At 47.0% G+C, this 21,152-nt stretch overlaps 1 protein-coding gene across 1 annotated transcript in view; it reads left to right on the top strand.

Moving 5' to 3' along the window:
- Window positions 1–21,152, top strand: part of MPRIP (myosin phosphatase Rho interacting protein) — a 244,564-nt gene that overhangs the window by 121,726 nt on the left and 101,686 nt on the right. Inside the window, exons 2-3 of the mRNA XM_046676267.1 lie at window positions 11,348–11,425; window positions 13,376–13,441. Coding sequence (XP_046532223.1) covers window positions 11,348–11,425; window positions 13,376–13,441 — 144 coding nt within the window. The remainder of the gene's footprint in view (window positions 1–11,347; window positions 11,426–13,375; window positions 13,442–21,152) is intronic.

The following is a 21,152-nucleotide window of genomic DNA, read 5'->3' on the forward strand; positions in this document are numbered from 1 at the left end:
GATGCAGGGCATTTCGTCACTGCAGGATCCCTTACAGCCACACCTCCTGCCCTCCCACCACGACTGCCTCCTTAGTCCCTGGCAGTCACGAATCTGTTGTCCCTTTCTGTAAATTCCACATTTCAAGAATGTAACGTAAATGTAGTCATACATCCTGTAACCCTTCAGGATTGGCTTTTTTCACTCGTCATCATTTTCTGCAGATTCACCCAGGTTGTGTGTATCAGTAGTTGGTTCCTTTATATTGCTGACTAGTATTCCATGGTAAAGATGTACCACAGATTGTTTAACCATTCAGCATGGAAGGATGTCTGTTGTTTCCAGTTTTTGGCTATTACAATAAAGCCGCTGTAACCATTCATGTACAATTTTTGTGTGAATGTAAGCTTTTATTTCTCTGGGATAAATATCCAGGAGTGTGGTTTCTGAATCACATGGTAGTTGAATGTTTAGTTTTTTAAGAAGACGCTAAACTTTTTCAGAATGATTGTACCATTTTACATTCCTTCCAGCCATGTATGAGTGATAGACATTCTTCACATCCTTGCCAGCATTTGGTGTTGTCACCATTTTTAATTTTAGCCGTTCTGATAGGTGTGTAATAATATCCCATGTGGTTTTAATTTGCAATTCCCTAATAGCTAATGGTGTTGGACGTCTTTTCGTGTACTTGATTGTTGTCTGTATATCTTCTGTGGACTATATGTTCATGTCTTTTGTCCATGTTGTAATTGGATTCTTTGTTTCTTTGTATATTCTAGATACTGGTCCTTTGTTAGATATGTGGTTTACAAATATTTATCCCACTCTGGCTTATCTTTTCACCCTCCTAGTAGGGTCTTTTGAAGAGCAAAAGTTTTTAATTTTAATGAAATCCAATATGCCAGTTTAAGTTTGCGTTCCATTTTGCGTTAATTTTTGTGTAAGGTTGAGCTTTATTAGTTTTTTGCCTATGGATGTCCGGTTGCTCCAGCACCATCTGTTGAAAGGCACCATTGAATTGCTTTAGCACTTTTGTCAAAAAGTAAGTTGGACGTGTTTGTGTGGGTCTATTCTGGGTTCTCTGGTCTGTTCTGTTGATCCATGTGTCTAAGCTTCCACTTATACCACAGTCTTGATTACTGCGGATATAATAAATCTTGTAATCGGATGGATGGATTCTTGCCTCTTTCTTCTTTTTTAATTTTTAAAAAACTATTCTAGTTCCTTTCCCTTTCCATATACATTTTAGAGTAATCTTGTCTGTATCTACAAAAGGTCTTACTAAGCTTTTGATAGTAATTGCGTTAAACCTGTATATGAATGTGGGTAAAACTGATATCTTAGAATCTTCCAGGGGCCGGCCTGGTGGCACAGCAGTTAAGTTCTCACATTCCACTTCAGCGGCCTGGGATTTCGCCGGTTTGGATCCCGGGTGTGGACATGGCACTGCTCATCTAAGGCATGTTGTGGCAGGCATCCCACATATAAAGTGGAGGAAGATGGGCATGGATGTTATAGCTCAGGGCCAATCTTCCTCAGCCAAAAGAGGAGGATTGGCGGCAGATGTTAGCTCAGGGCTGATCTTCCTCCAAAAAAAAGAATCTTCCAGTCTGTGTCTCTCCATTTATTTAGATCTTTTTTTATTTCTTTCATCAGCATTGGGTAGTTTTCAGCATGCAGCCCTGTACATGCTTTGTTAGATTTACTCCTAAGTATTTCATTTTTTAAAGAGATTGTAAATGGTATTATATTTTTAATTTTGGTGTCCATATATTCATTGCTAGTGTATAGAAATACAGTTGATTTTCGTGTACTAATCTTATATCCTCCAACCTTGTTAAAACTCACTTGCTAGTTTTAGGAGGTTTTTTAAAATAGATTCCTTGTGAAAAAAAAAAAATAGATTCCTTGTGATTTTCTACATAGACCATTATGTCATCTGTAAAATTTTATTTCTTCTTTCCAATCTGAGTGCCTTTATTTCCTTTCCTTGCCTTATTGCACTGTAGAAATTCTAGCACTATGTTGAATTCTGAGAGTGGACCTCATTACTTAGCTCCTGATCTTGGAGGGAAAATTTTTTTTTTTCCTCCTGCTTTTTCTCCCCAAGTCCCCCTCAAGTACATAGTTGTGTATTTTAGTTGTGGGTCCTTCTATTTGTGGCATGTGGGATGCCGCCTCAGCATGGCCTGATGCGCGGTGCCATGTCTGCGCCCAGGATCTGAACTGGCGAAACCCTGGGCTGCCACAGCAGAGCACGTGAACTCAACCACTCGGCCACTGGGCCGGCCGCTGGAGGGAAAGTATTTAGTCTTTCACCATTCACCATTATGTATAGTTAGCTCTCAGTTTTTTTGTAGATGCTCTTTATCAGTCAAGAAAGTTCCCTTCTATTTCTACTTTTCTGAGAGGTTTTTAATTTTTCTTTATTTATTTTTTAAATCATGAATGAGTGTTGAATTTTGTCAGATGCTTTTTTTGCATTATTTGATGTGATCACAGTTTTTCTTCTTTAGCCTGTTAATATGGTGGATTATATTGATTAATTTTTTAAATATTAAACCAGGCTTGCACCCCTAGAATAACCCGACATGGTCATGGTATATAATTCTTTAAATGTGTTGCTGAATTTTGTTTGCTACTATTTTGATGATTTTTGCTTCTGTGTTCATGAGGGATATTGGTCTGCATTTGTTCTTTTCCTGCTCCTTTTTTTGTACTGTGTCTGATTTTGATATCAGGTTAATTCTAGCTTCATAAAATTAACTGAAAGTTGTTTCTTCCTCTTCTGGAAGATGATTTTCTGGGAAAGACTATGTAGAATTCATGTTAATTCTTCTTTCAACATTTGGTAGAATTCTCCAGTAGAAGCATCCAAGCCTGGGGATTTCTTTTCTTTTGTTTTAAAATTACATATTCAATTTTCTTAATAGTTATAGGGTTATTCAGATTATCTGGGTTTTTTTTGAGAAATTGGTCCATTTCAGCTAAGTTGTTAAATTAATGTTTGTAGAATTGTTCATAATATTCCCTTGTTGTCCTTTTGATGTCTACAGGATCTATAGTGGTATTTCCTAATTTTAATTTGTGTCTTCTCTCTTTTTTTTGGTCAGTCTTGCAAGAAGTTTATCAATTTTATTGACCTTTTCGAAGAACCACTTCTTTGTTTCATTGATTTTACTGTTTTTCTGTTTCAGTTTAATTGGTTTCTGCTCCTGTCTTTATTTCCTTCTTGCTTTGGGTATATTTTGCACTTCTTTTTCTAGATTCTTGAGGTGGGAGCTTACTGATTGGAAACCTTTCCTCTTTTCTAATGTAAGTGTTTTAGTGCAATAACATTCCCTCTCAGGACTGCTTTAGATGTGTCCCACAAATTTTGATGTCATTATTTATTATTTTTTTGTGTGTGAGGAGGATTGGCCCTGAGCTAACATCTGTTGCCAATCCTCCTCTTTTTGCTTGAGGAAGACTGTCACTGAGCTAACATCTGTGCCCGTCCTCCTCTATTTTATGTGGGATGCTGCTACAGCATGGCTTGATGAATAGTGCTAGGTCTGCACCCAGGATCCGAACCTGTGAACCCTGGGCCACTGAAGTAGAGTACGTGAACTTAACCACTGCACCACTGGGCCGGCCCCCGATATGTCATTGTTTTTTTAAATCTCCTTTGAGGTTCCTTCTTTGACCCAAAGATTATTTAGAAGTGTATTGTTTAGTTTCCAAATGTTTGAAGATTTTCCTGTTACCTTTCTCTTACTGATATCTGGTTTGGTTTCGTTGTGGTCTGAGAACGTTGATTTTAGTTCTGTGATTCTGTTGAGATTTGTTTTATGGCCCAAGATAGGATCTGTCGTGGTCTATGTTCTGTGGACACTTAAAAAAAAGTATAACCTGCTGTTGTTTGGTGGACTGTTCTAACAGCTGTCAATTAGATTCTGTTGGTTGATGGTATTGTTGATTGCTCTGGGTCCTTGCTGATTTTCTCTCTAGTTATTCTATCAATTATTGAAAGAGGAATGTTGAAGTCTCCAACTGTAATTGTGGGTTTATTTTTTTTTCCTTCTAGTTCTGTCAGTTTTTCTTCACAGTGCTTTGCAGATCTGTTATTTGGTGCATATACATTTAGGATTGCTTTCTCTTCTTGATGAATCGAGCCTTTATTATTATATAATATTCTTTCTGTCTCTTGTCATTTTCTTTATTTTGAAGTCTACTTTGTTACTAACATAGCAACTCTGCTCTCCTTTAATATTTGCAAGATGTATCTTTACCATTCTTTTACTTTATCCTGTCTGTATCATTATATTTTCAATGAGTTTCTTATAGACAGTGTATAGTTGGATCATTTTTTTTCATCTACTGTTTCAGTCTCCGTCTTTTAATTGGCATGTTTAGACCATTTACATTTAATATAATTATTGATATGTTAGGCTGTAATTACTTTTTATTTGCTGTTTGTTCTCTTTGATTTTTATTTTTCTTCCTGCTTGAATTTTTTTTCTTAGGATTTGATTTTTTTATGATAAATTTTATATTTATAGTGATTTTTTTCAGTATAGATTTTTTAGTGATTGCTCAAGGCGTTACATTTTATACATATATATATATAGTTTATCACAGCCTGCTGGTGGTGTCATTTTACCAGTTCAAGTAAAGGGAGTACCTCCCTTTTACATTCCTTTACCATTCCCCACGTAAGTGTCTTAAATATTTCCTCTACATAATTTAGAATGCACCAGACAGTGTTGTAAGTTTTGCTTTAGTCATCAAACATAATTTAGAAAACTCAAGAGAAGGGAAGCCTGATGACATGCATTTTTGCCTCCTGTATTCTTGCTTCCTTTATGATGATCCAAGGTTCCTTCTTTTATCATTTTCTTTCTGTTTAGAGAACTTCCTTTAGCCGTATTTTTTACAGTAAGTCTGCTAACAGATCCTTTCAGTTTTCCTTTGTCTGAGAATGTCTTGATCTCCCTTTCTTTCCTTAAGGGTGTTTTCACTGGGTGTGGGATTCTTGACAGTTCTTTTTCTTTCAGCACCTGAAAAGCATTGTGCCACGTCCCTCTGGCCTCCGTGGTTCCCAATGAGAAATCTGCTTTAATTATATTTGGTTTTCTCTTATCTATAAGCTGTTGTTTTCTCTGACTACTTTCAAGATTTTATCCTTGTCTTTAGTTTTGATATTTGTTTTTGATATTAATTAAATTTCTGTCTTGGTGTGGATTTCTTTGGAGTTTATCCTGTGGAATTCACTCAGCTTCTTGAATTTATAGGTTGCCACTCTTGACAAATTTGGGGAGTTTTCAGCCATTCTTTGTTCAAGTGCTTTTTCTGCCCTACCCCCCTCTCCTTCCAGGACTCTGATGACAAAAATGTTAGATCTTTTGTTATAGTTCCACAAGTTCCTAAATGCTATTCTTCTCATATTTATTTATTTTTTTCAGTTTGTTTTCTCTCAGCTGTCTGAGTGGGTAATTTTCTTTTTTAAAGATTTTATTTTTTTCCTTTTTCTCCCCAAAGCCCCCCAGTACATAGTTGTATATTCTTCGTTGTGGGTCTTTCTAGTTGTGGCATGTGGGACGCTGCCTCAGTGTGGTTTGATGAGTAGTGTCATGTCCGTGCCCAGGATTCGAACCAACGAAACACTGGGCCGCCTGCAGCGGAGCACGCGAACTTAACCACTTGGCCATGGGGCCAGCCCGAGTGGGTAATTTTTATTGTTTTGTCTTCCAGTTCACTGATTCTTGCCTTGGCTCCCATCATTCTGCTGTTGAGCCCATCCATTGAGCTTTTTATTTCAGTTATTGTATTTTTCAGTTTCATAATTTCTGTCTGGTTCTTATATCTCCTGTTTCTTTACTGAAGCTTTCTGTGTTTTCATTTATTTCAAGCATGTTCATAATTTCTTGTTGAAGCTTTTAGCATGGCTGCTTTAAAATCCTTGTCAGGTGGTTCTGACACGTCTGTCACTGCCATGTTGGCGACCATCGAATGTCTTGTTCATTGACTTTGCAGCCTTCCTGCTTCTTGGTATAATGGTGATTTTTCTGTTGAAACCTGGACATTTTCATGTTATGTTGGGTGACTCTGGATTGCGTTTGATCCTTCTCTTTCAGTCGGCTCTTTCTCACACTGCTCCAGCAGGGAAGGGGGACCACTGCCTTTTACTTTCAGAGTCAGTCCAGACTCTCCACTTGGCCTTCACTGACACCTGAGGTGGGAGGTTCCTTGGTACTGCCAGGGGAGGTGGGAGTTCAGCTTCCCACGCGCCCTCCTCCATCATCACCCCAGCAGGGAAAGGGAGGGGGCCTCGGAACTGCTGGGTGGGAATGAAAGTCCCAGCTCCCTATCTGGCCTCCTGACCCTTCCCTGGCAGGGATGCTAGGGCACCTCTTAGCTGGCAAGGTGGAAGTCTAGCCTTTGCTGGTCAGGGTGGAGCTGCATCTTTTCTGTGGTGTGTGTCTGGAGTAGGGTGGCTATTGTCTGAGAGTTCTCTCTCTCACCCAGCTGTCCCTTGCGTGGTTCGTCAGTCAGAGAGAACAGGCTTTTACTGGGGCTTCTTGTTATCTGTGCCTGTTGGCACTTTCAGGTTGCTGGCTCCTGCAGTCCCCAGTCTGGGACAATGAGGCAAAAAGAAAACCCAGGACACCATACCTCCATGTTGTTTCTCAGATTCCAAGGTTCCCAGCCCATCTGCCTTTGTCTCTCCACCTTTCAGTCTTCTTAGGTTTGTCTTATGTACTCTGTCCAGGGTTTTATTCGTACTTAGTAGGAGGAATGGACAAAATTACGTCTACTCCATCTTCCAGGAAGCAGAAGTTTCAGGGAACCATTTTCGAAAGGGCTTAGGGGTGAGGAGTATGCCCGGACCGCCAGCAGCCTCTTCCCGGAGGCCAGCCAGGAGTGCAGCCTCCAGTTGATTGGGTCTGTGAGGGGAGGCTGAGTTTAACTGAAGGGAAGTAGCTCAGAGGACACTCTTGTGTGGTCACTTTTATGTGGGATCTGGACCAGTGTGCTTCCTCTGGAGTGGCCTGCTTGAAACAGAGCTCGGTCCTGTCCTTTGGATCCTTACTGCTCACCTCCTCAGTATCGACAACAGATGCCTGCTTCTCCTGTCCCCGTCTCTCCCTCAAAAGACAAAAACAAAAACAGAAACCCCAGCCACCCTGTCAGAAAACAACAACAAAGCTAGCATACCACTGAGAGTTTCTAGACACGCTCCCCTGTGCCAGCTTCCTTTTGGGTTGTCTGTTCAGAGTCTGTGTGTGCGTCATTATGGGGCTCTCAGGAAGAGAATGCCTTCAAGCCTGTCAGAGGCCGCTCTCCAGGACAGACGGTGAGGCCTGAGAGGGAGCAGTGCTGCCTTACAAACTGCTTGTGAGCCTCTGGTCCTGTGGGGACGGTGGCTCTGGGGGGCACTTCTGGACTTAGCGCCACGGCCAGGCCTGCTGCTGGCGTGTTTAGACAGTCAGAAATGGTGGGAGAAGCAGCAGCAGTTCCTGGGAGGCCCTTCCCACGCCCGTGGGCTGAGGACAGGGTGGCCGGCTCAGGACCACAGGCTGTCCCGGCGCTGGGCTCTCGGGCATGTGGGGTGGGTTCCAGTCCGGGGGCTCGCAGTAAGAGGTGCTGGGGAGCTTGAGGAGGGAAGCGGCAGGAGCGGCTTTGCATGCTTAGGTGGGCTCCTTCCTCACCAGCCCCACAAACGCAGTCATTCCTGCCTCTGTGCCTTTGCTTTAGCTGTGCCTGTGCCCAGAGAGTCCTCTCCACCTGAGGCCGCCCTCCTATGTGGTGGGGTTGGGGGTCCTCACCTCCTTCACGGTCATTTGCTCACTTGGATGGCTGTGCAGGGTGGCAGGTACCTCCCTGTCTCCTGAGGAGGTAGAATGGCACAGTAGACATCTGGAGGCTCTTGTCATCCAGCTGTGGGCACCAAGTCAGCCCTTTTAGGAACTCTTTGCTCCACCCTCTACCCCGTCAGCCTGTGCCTGCTGCCTCTTGCTCCCTCTCTGGCCTCTGTGCCTGGCACGTTCCAGCTGTCTTCCTACAAATCAATGGACTGGGTCACTGCCCTTTGGAACCTTGTCCCTGTTTCTTTGAATGAAGTTTCCCAAATCTGGCTGTGGGGGCAGAGTCACTTGAAGACTTACATAGTGACCCCCCAGTACCTCCCCAGATTTGGCTTCCTTAGGTTTGGGAAAAGGACTCTCTCTATTTCCTTTGGACTGTGAACCCGTGAAGGTAGGAGCAGTTTCTCATTTATCTCTGCTTCCACACTGCCTGACACAGGCGTTGGTAAATGACTTTTTAAACAGCTTTATTGAGATGAAATTCACATACAGTTGATCCATTTAAATTGTACAATTTGGTGATTTTTAGTATATTCCCAGAGATGTGCAACCATCACCACAGTCAATTTTAGAACATTTTCATTGTCCTGCAAAGAAATCCTGTACCTCTTAGCTGTCATTCCCCAATCCTTCCATCCCCCTGGCCCTAGGCAACCGTTGTCTTTCTTCAGTCACTGTGGATTTGCCTTGGAAAATGCTCTTGATAGAACATACCCACTTCCCAGCCTGCTCCTCCTCCCAGAGCACGTGTTTCTGGCCCTATGCCCTCTGTTGACCTGGCCTTTCCTACATTTCTATACAACCTGCCGACCTGGAAGGGTCTCCTTTGGGGTGATCTGTATAAAGAAGTCATGGCCAGGGGCCAGCCCCGTGGCATAATGGTTAAGTTCGGTGTGGCCGGCTTCAGTGGCCTGAGTTTGCAGGTTCCAGTTCCAGGTGCGGACCTACACCAGTTGTCAGCCATGCTATGGCGGTGACCCGTATGTAAAGTGGAGGAAGACTGGCACAGATGTTAGCTCAGGGTTAATCTTCCTCAGAAAAAAAAAAAAAATCATGGCCAATCAAGGTGGGTGCTGTCAGGCTCCCTGCTGTACAGCACATGGGGGCTATGCACACAGTCAGCTGAGTATATGTTTGTTGAGTGAATAAAGACCAATGGTGGGCCAGGGTGAGACCAAGACTGGGTTCTGAGGGAACTTGTGCCAGCCCTCGGGTCTCCCACTGCCGCTTTTGGGGAAAGCCCAGATGTGGCTGATAATGTGGAGCTGTCTCAAAGTCCTGCAGCCAGAAACGGGAGGCTGATGTACAGTAAAAGCTGGACAGAAATGGAGGAGACATGACCTCGTCGTCTAACTTCCTGGTTTCACAGGTCACGGAACTGCAGGCTGAGGGGCGAAGTGGGGAAGTCACCTGGCCCAGGATACACACAGGGGGTTGTCCTGCCCTGGTGCTGACCGCTCCATCCTGTGTGCAAGCTTTGATGGGGTCTGATAAGTGTGTGAATCCCTGAGTGGTGCGGGAGAGAAGCCGAGCGTGCTCACCTGCCTGGGGATGGCTGGGCGCTGCTGGTGTTTGCTGAGAAAACAGACCACTACTCTGTTTGCTTCTGCTTTCCCAGGCAGAATGTCATTCCACATACCCCATGGCCCTCCTGGGTCGTGTCCCTCTAACCCCTGGTTCCCTGCCAGTGCCCACTCTTGTGTCCATCAAAGCCAGTCTTTCACTTTCTTCAGGCCTCTCCATGCCTCTTGCCTGAAGCCCGTCTTACGTGCCGTGTTCACATTCACAGGGAAAAACCATTGCTTTCCTGGGGGGCCTTGAGGAACCTGCAGAAGCCAAGAAAAGAGAGTTCTTCTTGGCAGATGGTGTGTGACCTCTGGCAAATGACCTTTCCTCTCTGAGTCCACAGATTCCAGGCTGCCAGCTGAAGAGGTGTGACAGGGCCTCCTGGTTTGGAGAGCGTTGAATAAAAAGCACTTCTAGAGGAGCCCTGAGGCTCACCCAGAGATCAGTCTGTGTGTCAACAGCAGGCAGAGGGTTTGGGCTTTATTTGTGTCCTGCCCTCCAGAGGGCAGTGGACAAATTGGCCTGGTTGTGCCTTCCCCGCCCTTTCTCTCCAGCTGGCTCTGGCTGAAAAGGGGGGGTGGAGTCAGAGTGGCTGTCCAGATCTTTAGCTTATGCTGAGCTCCGACTGCCGTGGTCTTGGGGGAGGAGAAACTCTTTGGATATAAAAAAATATAATCATAGCTAACATTGATTGCACTCATAGGCCAGACACTGCTCAGTGTGTTTTTCTGCTATGATTTTTTTTTTGAGATATAATTCACATACTGTAAAATTCACCCTTTTAAAGTATACAAAGTACTTTTTAGCATATTCACAAGGTCATACAACCATCTCCACTGTCTAATTCCAGAACATTTTTATTACCCTGAAAAGAAATCCCTTACCTGTTAGCAGTCACCCCGTATTTCCCACTCCCTCCGTGTCGTGCACCATCAGTCTGCTTTCTGTCTCTGTACATGTACCTGTTCTGGACGTTTCATAGAAGTGGAATCATGCGCCATGTGGTCTTTTGGGTCTGCTCTCACTTAGCATAATGTCCAGGTTCATGCATGTGTTAGCATTGTCAGTACTTTGTGCCTTTTTATAGCTGCATAAGATTCCGTTGTGTGGCTAGGCCACCTTTTGTTTATCCCTTCCTCTGATGATGGATGTTGGGGTGACTTCCACTCTTTGGTGACTGTTTAATAGGGCTGCCATGAACGTTCACGTCTGCGTTTTTATTTGAGCACCTGCTTTTAGTTTTCTTGGGTGTATATACCAAGGAGTGGAATTCTTCATTTAACCTTTGGAGGAACTGCCAGACTTTTCCACAGTGGCTGCACTGTTTTCCATTCCTGTGCTGAGTTTTGCTTGCATTGTGTCATCAGTCCTCACATAAGTTTCGTGAGGTGTAGATATAATTGTTATCGCCCCCACCTTTCAAGTGGGAGAACTGAAGCTCAGAGGGTTTCAGCCCAGGGTCATACAACCAGGAAGTCAACAGTGGTTTGGCCCACGCTGGCTGCCATCACTGAAGGGGTCTCTCTTCTCCCAGGCCCTGCTTTGTGCCATTAGGATGAGGACTTTTGACTGTGTTGTTGGCCTGGCACACATTGGCACTCACATGGTTATTGAAGAAAATGCCGTTGTTTTCTGATCTTGGTGGCTCAAACAGGAGCTTGAAGGAGGCATCTGTTTCCTAGGAGTTCCTCTACTCTACAATTTTTGGGACTTCACTGGGTTTTGCATTCTCCTCTCCACACCAGATGCTGCAGACCTCCCGCAAGTTTCTTGCTGTCAAACATCTCTCTTGGAGACTCAGCCTGTGGCTGGGGAATGAGATGCATGGAGTGTGCTAAGCAGAGGTGACTTGTGTTTCCAGAGAGTGTTTGTCATTAACTTGGCTGTTGAACCTGTTCTCTCTCTCTTTGGTCCAAGGCCACTGATGATCTGCTCTCCTTTTACTCCTCCAGGCAAAACCCATTTACGGTGGCTGGCTGCTCCTGGCTCCAGATGGGACTGACTTTGACAACCCAGTGCATCGGTCTCGGGTAAGGGCATCAGAGTGAATTCTCAGGGTGGGAGGGACTGTAGAAGGGCCCATCTAAGGGCAAACTGGCCAAGTGGAAGAGGGAGATAGGGATCTGGACAGTGGGTTGTGGGATGGCAGGATCAGCAGGGAACCCCCATTTCATGAGCTCATAGGTGTTTGCTTCAAAATGAGGTGCTCTCACGTGGTGCCACCTGTTTCATGGGTCCTCTTGACTCTAGAAACAGTTAAATGGAAAAGGCAAAAGAGCAGTTCAGCAAATGTTTGTATTATGCTAATTAGGTTCCCAGTTCCTTCAGGGCCAAGGCCCTCCCTCTTGCAGCTCCCCTCTTCCATCCAGTGCTTCAGGCTGGGCGCTCAGCAAATGAGCCTAGTGAGGGGTTAAGGGCCTCAAGGGCCAGCTTTGCTTTTGCCTCATCTCTGCTGGGCACCCCAGCCCAGGACAGGTCCCTGCTGTGCACAGGCTGCTGGGAGCAGTGAGATGGTCAAACCAGCATTGTCCCTGACCAGTGGTTTGTTCCTCTGCCAGGGAGCCCCTTTGGATTTGACTCCAGTTAAAACACATGCTTGCCTTTTTCACGGGCTTGCTGCCAAGTGGCTGCCACCTGCACCCTCTAAATTGCTCCATCTCTGCTTCCTTCCCATCCCTGGCTCCTCCAGAGAGCTTCTGCCCTGCCCCTTGGTCTCTGCTGCCCCCAGCCTGAATGCCACACTCTGGGGTGGGGGCCACAGTGCCCCACAGACCCTGCATTGTATCTTGGGTGTTTGGAATTCCTTCTGGAATGGATTTTGACTTTAAAACAGCAAATAGGAGTCTTGAAAATGTTTCTCAAGAAGAGTCCACGTGGGCTCTCCCTGGACACCAAGGGCGGAACCAGCCCTCTACAGGTCCTCTTTGCAAGGCCGTTTGAGTATCCTGTTCCTGCCACCCAGGCGGGAGGACCACAGGGGTGACTGTGTTCAATGACTTCAGCAACTAGGGAGCAGTTCCCCTTCCTGTTTTATATTTAGGTCATACAGAATTGCCATTTCCAGCTTCTGATGGGAAAATCATTATTATAAATGATACAATTCTGGCCCAAAGCAGAGCATGGTATTTTACTTAGTTCTTGTGGCCTTATTGCCAGAAAAGTATGAATTTTGTTGAGCTTTTTGAAATGTTGAAAATAGGTCATGGATCCTCATAATGATCTTTGGGATTCAGGGACCAACAGTCTCACGTTCTAGACATGTTTTCCCCCCACCACAAGGAAGGCGTCTATCTTCAGGTCCTTGTTGTTCTGCTGTCAGTGCTGTGGGCCCACTATTGGCCCCCAGCAGCTGGCCTTTGGGTGGGGAGTGGAGAGGGGCACTCTTTGCCGGTTCGTCATTCCTGGATGTTGGAGTTGTTCCTGCTGCTCTTGCTCTTTCTCAGGTTTGATTTTTGTTAGTTTGCTCCTCCTCAGTGAATACTGGAGCCCGGCTGTCTTTTTGCCTGTCTCCCACTCCCTGTAGATCATTGGAACAACGCTTTTATAGCAGTTTCCCAGATTTTTTCAGAAGTGGGGAATTAGTGCCTGGCATTCTCAGGTTATCCCATATCATGTCAGATAATTCATCAAATAAATACTGACACATGTTAGTTGGTAAGCTCTGTGCTGGGTACATGAAGAATACAAAAAGGTGACCAACACACCATCTCTTCTCCTGAGGAGCTTGCAAATTAAAATAAACCAGGTGTCTCGTTAAATGTCCTTAACTCGTGTGGAATCGCAGTGGGTGGTTTGGGCCTCTCCCCTAGCTAGCACATCACCGTTTTTCACCGTGGGTCCCTCTTTTCATGCCGTCTGCCCTAGCAATGGAAGCTGTGGAACCAGCGTTCCGTAAATACAGATTTGTCAGACACAGGGACTCAGGAAGCAGAGATCGCGGCCAGAGCCCTCCTAACCACTCACTCTGTGCTCCGTTGCAGAAATGGCAGCGGCGGTTCTTTATCCTCTACGAGCACGGCCTCTTGCGCTACGCCCTGGACGAGATGGTGAGTGTCCTCCTCTTCCCACTCCCCGTCCCCAGCCTTTCCATGCCCCTCAACTCAGCTTCATCTGCGTCGTCTCTAAGCACAGCAGCTGTGTGCTCTTCACTTGGGCTTCTGTTTGGGAGCCTGGAATTTTTTAAGAACTTGTGGCAGCTTGTAGAGATGGTCCTTAGAACTCAGACCTTTAGTTTGAGGCATGTGTAGTGGTCGTGGGTGAGAGTAAGTAGTGAGGAAAGAAGGCCCTTCTGTTCAAGGCTGATAGGAAGTGGATTCGGCAGAGCGCTCCTAGGCAGAGAGAAGTGGAGCAGGCTGTGGGCCTGTGGGCAGATGGGGGCTGGCTCTGGGCGTGTGTGTGGAAGTTGAGCACACGTGCATTCATGCACTGTAATCCCAGGACTGCCTCTTAGTTCCGTTGCTGTGATTGGTCTCACTCATCCCATTCGATTTTCAGAGGCCTCCCGGTCATGGGGTCAGTGTTCTTGTGGTCACTAAGCTGTGGCATGTGGGCTCCTTCCTGCCCTGCTGCTTACTTGGTTTGCTTCCTGCATCCTGGGCTGGACTAGTGTTTACTGCTGTTGGTCCAGAGGCAAACCTGAAAACCAAGCAGGTGGAACGTTCTGGCTCTTTCTTTTTCCCCCCATTTCATCTCCTGACTTTTTCTCTAAAGGAGATTGGTCTCTCCTAACTAATCTGAAGTATGACCGAATTCCAAGCTTTAAAAGGGTTGAAGATGGAAGATTTATTACCTTTTCCTGTTCCATTTGAGTGTGAGTGTGTGTGTGCATTCACGTGGGCAGCATTTTTCAATTGGGACTGTCCTAAAAAACATAGTCACACCATGTAAAATAGGTTGACCCCCCCAACCCCCACCCTGAGGTCATATCTTTGCTGCAGGGTTGAGAGCAGGCTTCTGGAAGTGTGAGCAGAGATGACTGTCCTCTCCAAGGACCTTGTGGACTGTTGGAACACCTGGATTTTAGGGTGGTTATTAAAGCTCATATGTGAGTAGGCCATAATTGGGTTGTTTCCACACTTGGGTCCTAATCTTTGTGATATGTTGCTTTCTCTGTTTTGTTTCTGGGATGAATTAATGGGTATGATATCTAGGTATGGAATTAGTAGGTATGATACTCAGTTCTATATTGACTATCACCTCATTGGCTCCTTCTTAAAAAGAATTTTCTTCCTCATTCTTCCTGGTGAGAATATTTCTGCAACATGGATGGGCCACAGAGTTTTTGCCCTGTGGTCTAGAGTAGTTTGAGATGACTGGGTTGAAAGTGAGTGCCGATGGGGTGCTAGAATTCCTAGAGGTGGGAGCAGGGAACTGCTCCGCTTGGACCCTCAGTTCCTTTCGGGGAGGCAGCAGGCCTGGAGGCAGACCTAGCACTGCCTCTCTGTATTCTCCCCACTTGGCCATCCGTCATGTGAGCAGTAGCCTTGGGGTGGGAGCTGGGCTCCTATGAACCTTGAGGTTTACTCTGTCCTCCCTGTGCCTGGCTGACCCATTCTGAAGTCCCACAGAGACTTACAATAGAGAAGGGGCCCCCAAGGTGACTGGATTGCATCCAGGCTGGGCTGGGCCATGAACCATTCCGAAAAACAGAGTTCCTTGGACTTATCCTTGGAGACTGATTATTCTGGTTAGGAAATCTTTCTCTAGGTCTAACTGGAGTCCAGCGCAATCCATTATTCCCTTCCGCTCAGTTGCACAAGCACAAAGATGGTCGCTCTTGGGGACGCCTTTGTGTCGACACAGATGCAGAGCACATGCTGCATCCGAGAGCCACTCCTAAATGATGGAGGCTGCTGAGCTGTGAGTAGGGACACTTGCAGTACACTTTGGTCTCCCAGCAACCTGAGTGTTGGTTGGGTGTTATTTCATGTGCTGCTAGGGCAGAGGTGGGACTGTGCCAGCGACATGGGAAGAGAAAGAAGTCCTAGGAAAAACTGGGACTGCAGAGAGCACATTGGTGGGGGATGCCTAGGATTGAGAGTTTTGGGAGTCCCCCTTTCTGGGAGATGACTTTGGAGCTGAAGAGACTGAATTGGTGAGCCAGTTAGTGCTAATCTGCCCAAATTGGGCGGTGCAGATACCCTGAACCTGCAGGAAGGAAGTGGCATTATTTCTTTGAGTGAAAGAAACAGTGGCAGTTGCATTGAAATACCTTTAAAACAGCATTTCAGGCATGTGAGGGTTTTCCCTCTTGTCCTAGGAAGGTCCTGTGAGGAAAGTTGCAAGGAAGCGTCTGGGCTGCACTTGAGGAGAGGCTAGGTGAAGGAGGCAGTCAGATGCCAGCTGCCCAGTGGCCAGTGTTAATGGCCGTTGCTGTAGTGCTTGTGGGCAGGCTCCTTCTTGCAGGGGCTGGAGGGGCCTTTGCCATGCCAGTGCTCGGCATCAGGCCTTGTTCTTCATGGCTGCTCCCTGGATGAGCACAGTCCAGAATCCTGGAGCTCCAACCCCGTGGTCAGCTCTCCTAAAGCCTAGACTCCCGCCTTGACCTGGCCAGCAGAGTCCTGAGACCTGGAGCAGGAGAACTTTTCAGGCAGGCTTGTGTGTGAACTGAATTCCAGCCGTGCTGGAGGTTTTCTCTTTGAGTGCCCAGATGTAGAAGCATGATCCTCAACTGGGGATGTTGTGCCTCCCAGGGCCACCTGCTAATGTCTGGCGTCCTCTTTGATTTTCACAACTGCACAGGGGTGGAGGGGGTTGCTACTGACACCTAGTGGGTCGAGGCCAGGGATGCTCTTAAACATGCTGCGATGCACAGGACAGCCACTCACAACACAGAAAGGTCCAGCCCCAAATGACAGCAGTGCCAAGGCTGAGAACCCTGCATGATCTGGTCAGTGGCTTAAATTATTTTTATTTTTAAAAATTAAAATATGTTTGACTTGCTATCACCCGTTCTTAACAGGTGTGGAAGGATTCACTGTCAGATTTCTGGGAGAGAGGTGGCTGATGGGGCAGGGTTAGCCTGTTGGCTGGTGTGCTGAGTGCCTGGTGTGGAATGGGAGTGGGCCTATTCCTGGCATGGAGGGGTTTCTCTGGGGTGTCCCTGCACATCCGGGTGACCACAGGGCTAGCAGAACTGCTTATGTGTGCTTTTACCCAGGGAGCATGTAGGTACCACTCACGTCCCATGGCGTGCTCAGACCACCATGCCTGTATAATGGCCCCATCTTGGGTTTGGTCTCTGAGGGCAGCAGCTCTGAGCAGTCTGTCGCCACTGCTGATCCTACCTCTGGTGACAAGCTTAGCTCCAGCCCTCCCCCTTCCCAACCCACTCATCCCTCTTGAGCTGATCTACTGCAGTAATAAATTGTAACATTTTGTGGCCGGGCTGTTCCCTTAACACTTAGTTATAATCTGTTTCAAATTGTTGCTTGACTTTTATACAATATTACTATTTGTTTTCATTTTATTTGTTTAAATGTTGTCTTACTAACTAGTTTGTGACTTCTTTTCATTGTTGGGCCCTCTGATAGTTCTTGGTATCTCTCTGCATTGTCTGGCCTGGGCTTGGGTGGCACAAACCTAGTAAATATTTGTTGAATTGAACTACTCAACTTTGTAAATGCATTGCTGCAGAATTTCTGCGTTCATTGTGGGGTGAAGGTGGGACCTGGGATGCTTCTGGAAGAGAGGTTAGGTGTGTCACATGTTGCAGCTCTTAGTGGTTCCTCAGCTGAAGGGAGAGTGACCTCCAGAGGGTTCCGGAGAGCAGAGTGGGGAAGGTTGTCTTTGCAGGGCTGCCCCACCACCCCCCGGCCTGTCTGGGACGGAGCGAGGGTCAAGGTGGTTGTCAGAAGGCCCTGGAGGAGGAGCAGGACTGCAGTCCCTGGGGTGGTGCCTGCCGCAAGGGCTGCTTTGAGAGGCCTTTCTGCCTGGGGACTTCAGGCCTAGTCTGGCTCCAAGGGCTGACTGTTGCCTTTCTCTTCCAGGAGGCTCTGAGATGGGACTAACCTTTGGAAGTCACTTTTCCTTTTTTGGGAAATTTCTTTCTCGATACACCCACGTACCCTGTAACTGGTGGGTGTGGAGAAGAGGCAAATTCCCAAAAAAGGAAATTTCCTAAATGCAAGTTGAGGTGAGGTGGGCTCAGGGCAGCCTCACAGACAAGTGGGAGCCTGAGGAATTTGGCTGGGCCTCTGGTTCTTCAGGAGTGGATGGAGTGAAGAATCTAGAAACCCAAACTGCTGCCTCTCTCCTCTTCTGTTTCTCCCCCTGTAATTTGCCCATCGTGCCAAATTCTGCCACTTCTCTTTGAGCTTTTGGGGGCTGATGTAAAGCTAAGGTCTTAGTGGTCAGAGCCCAAAGGCCACTAGAAGGCTTTCCTGGAGAAGCACCAAGTCCAGAGGGGAAACAGGGCCCCAAGTTTCAGGTGGAGCACGCTGGGCTTAAGCCTCCACAGGGGGCTGTCCCTGATGCGCTCTGCGCAGCCTGGTCTCTTGCTTTCATGTTCTTTTCCTTTTCCTTCCTGGAAGCAAGGCAAAAAGATGGGCTAAGGTGTGTTTTTTTAAAAAAAATTCTGGTAAAATGTATGTAACAAAATTTATCACCTTAACCATTTTTAAGTGTACAATTCTGTGGCATTGAGCACATTCACACTGCTGTGCACTGTCCATCTGCAGAACCGGAACTCTCTCCCCATTCACTGCTGACTCCCCAGCATCTCTCCCCCAGCCCCTGGCAACCACCATTCATTCTACTTTCTGTCTCTATGAATTTGACAACTCTGGGTCCTTTATAAGTGGCATCATACAGTGTTTGTCCTTCTGTGTCTGGCTCATGTCACTTAGCATTGTGTCTTCAAGGGTGATTCGTCTTGGAGCATGTGTCAGAATCTTCCCTTTTGATAAGTTGTGCTGGATCTAATACTCTCGAGCCCTGCCTGCTCTGAAACACACTGACCCTGTCTCTCTCACGTGGAAACTGGAGAGGTTGTAGGCTTGCTTCCGAGGCAGGTGTGTGGTATTGAGGGCTGCCCTTCACTGTGTGAGGCTTCTCTTCCTCCTCTGCCTTGGGAGTCAGGACAGACCAGAGCTGCACGATTTTGTCGGGGCCGTGCTGCCAAGGACCTTTAGCTCAGTTCACATCTTCATACATAATAGGGAAAACACTTTTAGCTCTTGGCTGCGTGCCTGTTTGGAGGCGACTGTGGGTTTGTCCGCCCCAAAGTATGTGAAGGTCCAGCTAGAGAAGTTCCTCTGGTGTCTGTGCTCATAGGTAAAGCATGGGCTCGGTCTGCGTGCTCTTCAGAGGATGCCGAGTATTAGCCATTGGGATTCTGGCTCCTTCGGGGTTTGCTTCCTGCAGGAGGGAATCCCTGAGGTTACTTTGATCTTAGGACCTTTGTCTACTTCGTGCTTGATGGATTTCAGCTACTTCTGGTGTTGTGTCAGCCCTGAGTAGCACACAGGTGCCCAGGGCCCTAGGAGTGTGTGGAGGAGGGACAGCACAGCTCAGCTCGACTGCCTCCAGGAGCCGTCTTTGAGACTTTCTCCTCCTGTGCAGCCAAGCCCTCCATCCCCCATGGCATCGTTGTGCAGACATACCCCTGCGTAAGAATATCCTGAGGGCAAGGCCCAGGTATCCAGTTTAAATAGCCACTCCCTGTGATTTTCAGGAAGCACCAGCATTTGAGAAGCCCCACTTTAAGCTCTGGCTTTCTTTCCCCTGTGCTTGGGGTTTTCCTCAGCAGGCTGCTGTGTCTGATTCATTGGTAGCCAGGGTGGCACGCTCTCCAAAACCAGGATTCGCATGCTCTTCAAGGCAGTGGGTGGTTGGGGAGTCACAAAGTCTTCTGGGAGGAAATAAGGGCGTTGGCCACCTTCCTGCTTGTCATGGAGATTGGGGAGGAGCCGCATGCTCTGCCCGGTGCTCTGTGTTGGCTCTTCAGGCACGATCTCTAATGGAGTCCTCGCAATGACATTGCTTGATAGATATTATGTCCATTTCACAGGTGAAGGAACTGAGGCAGAGAGATCGTGGGGTCGCTCAACTTATGAGTGACAGAACTGGGATTTGTAAACAGGCGAGATGCCTTCTCGGAGAATGATGGTGTCTTTGCCCCCAGTGGTCCCGTCCTTCACTGTGTCTAGCGATGGCCCACCCAACCAGCATCTGCTGCATGCGTGCAGGAGGGGAATGGTGCTGGCAGAGGGCCATGCTGGGCTCTTGGCATCCTGCCCGCCACCCGGGTTTGTCTGTAGCCGCAAACTGGCAGCTACAGTAGTTTTCCTTATGTCTTAAATCTCATTGAACTAAATTAACTTCAGGCTCGCAGTCTGGGTGTATGAACATATAGTCAGAGGTGTGTAGAAATCAGAACAATAAGGAGTCCTGTGCCTGTCTGAGAGGCAGAGAAACTTCCTCAGTCATGGGGAACTTTCATGTTCAAAGAATCAGGGTGGGATGGGGAAGCAGAGAAGATGTTTTACGGATTAGTCTCATGTTTTCGGAATTACTTTTAAATTGGTTGTGTGTCCGGCCTTGCTCTGGGCTTTGTGCTCTTCCACAGGGTTTCAGCCTCCAGGTGCCAGAGCCCGAGGAGTGTCGAGAGAGAGCGCTGGTTTGAGAGTCCAGTAAACGTGGATTTTAAGCCTGTTCTTCTGTTTCTGGCCGAGCGGCCTTGAGCCTGGCCCCTTTCCTGCCCGTTTTCCCTCAACAGGAATCTCGTGGGATGATGGTCAGTCCCACAGTCATCTGCATTTCCTTCTTCCCCCTCTGCTCAGCTGCTCTCTCCAGTCCTGTGCTTGCTGTGGTAGTAATGGGAGTTTTAAAAATAACCCTGGACTCGACAGTGTTTCCTTCCTTACACTAGCCCCGAGAGCAGTGTGGGGCTGTTGAAGAGGGACATGAACCCTTGAGGCCCTCAGATGAGCCTGTGCCTCCGGGGTTTCTGGGTGCTGTCAGACACAGGCTGGAAACCCTCTGTCTTTAAGGGGGATTCTGCACAGAGCTTAATACAAGTTTTAAAACTGATACAATCTGGTGCTACTTTAGTTGAACCCCTCCTTCACACGTACACCCCTACCCAAGCTGTAGTGAAGAATATGCCCTGACTGGACGGACCTCCTTCTGCAGCTGAATTATCTAGGTGCCTGAAGTGCTGTCCATGTGCCTGTGTGGGCAAGGCGCCTCTTCTTGTGTCAACCATTTAGTTAACTTATTTTTCCAAAATAATAAACTTATTTTTTAAACATTTGCCAGTGTTGACTGATACATGAATAACACCCATCTTTCTAGGTAAACTCTAAGGCCTATGTCTCAGAGCTGATGAGGAGCTGATGTTTTTGAAGAAAAGTGGAGAGTAGCTGGGAGGCAGGAAGGGGGCCAGCGGCCACTCGGTGGGCTGGGCCCGTGTGCTGGCTGTCAGCGATGGCACCGCCAGGGAGTGTTCAGGAATTGGGGACCACCAGGGGTGCCGAGAAGGTGATTCAGGGTGTTGAGGTGTTTCACCCCCGCCTGCTTTGGTTTTCTGCACACAGGGGCCTTAGATGAGTCTCTTAGCTCATCGTAGCTTAATCGTGACAATTAACCATAGTTCTCACCTCTTTGGGAAGAATGTTGTAACAACTAATTCCTCAATGACTCTTAAGTATGTGAAGATAAAATATCTGAAATATATGTTATGGATGCAAGGGCTTCCTTGGCTGGAAGGTCAGATACTGGTGCAGTCCTGGGGGAGTCGGAGGTAATCTCTTGATG

This window comes from Equus quagga, chromosome 11 (genome assembly GCF_021613505.1).
Source record: "Equus quagga isolate Etosha38 chromosome 11, UCLA_HA_Equagga_1.0, whole genome shotgun sequence".
In the NCBI taxonomy this organism is placed as follows: Eukaryota; Metazoa; Chordata; class Mammalia; order Perissodactyla; family Equidae; genus Equus; species Equus quagga.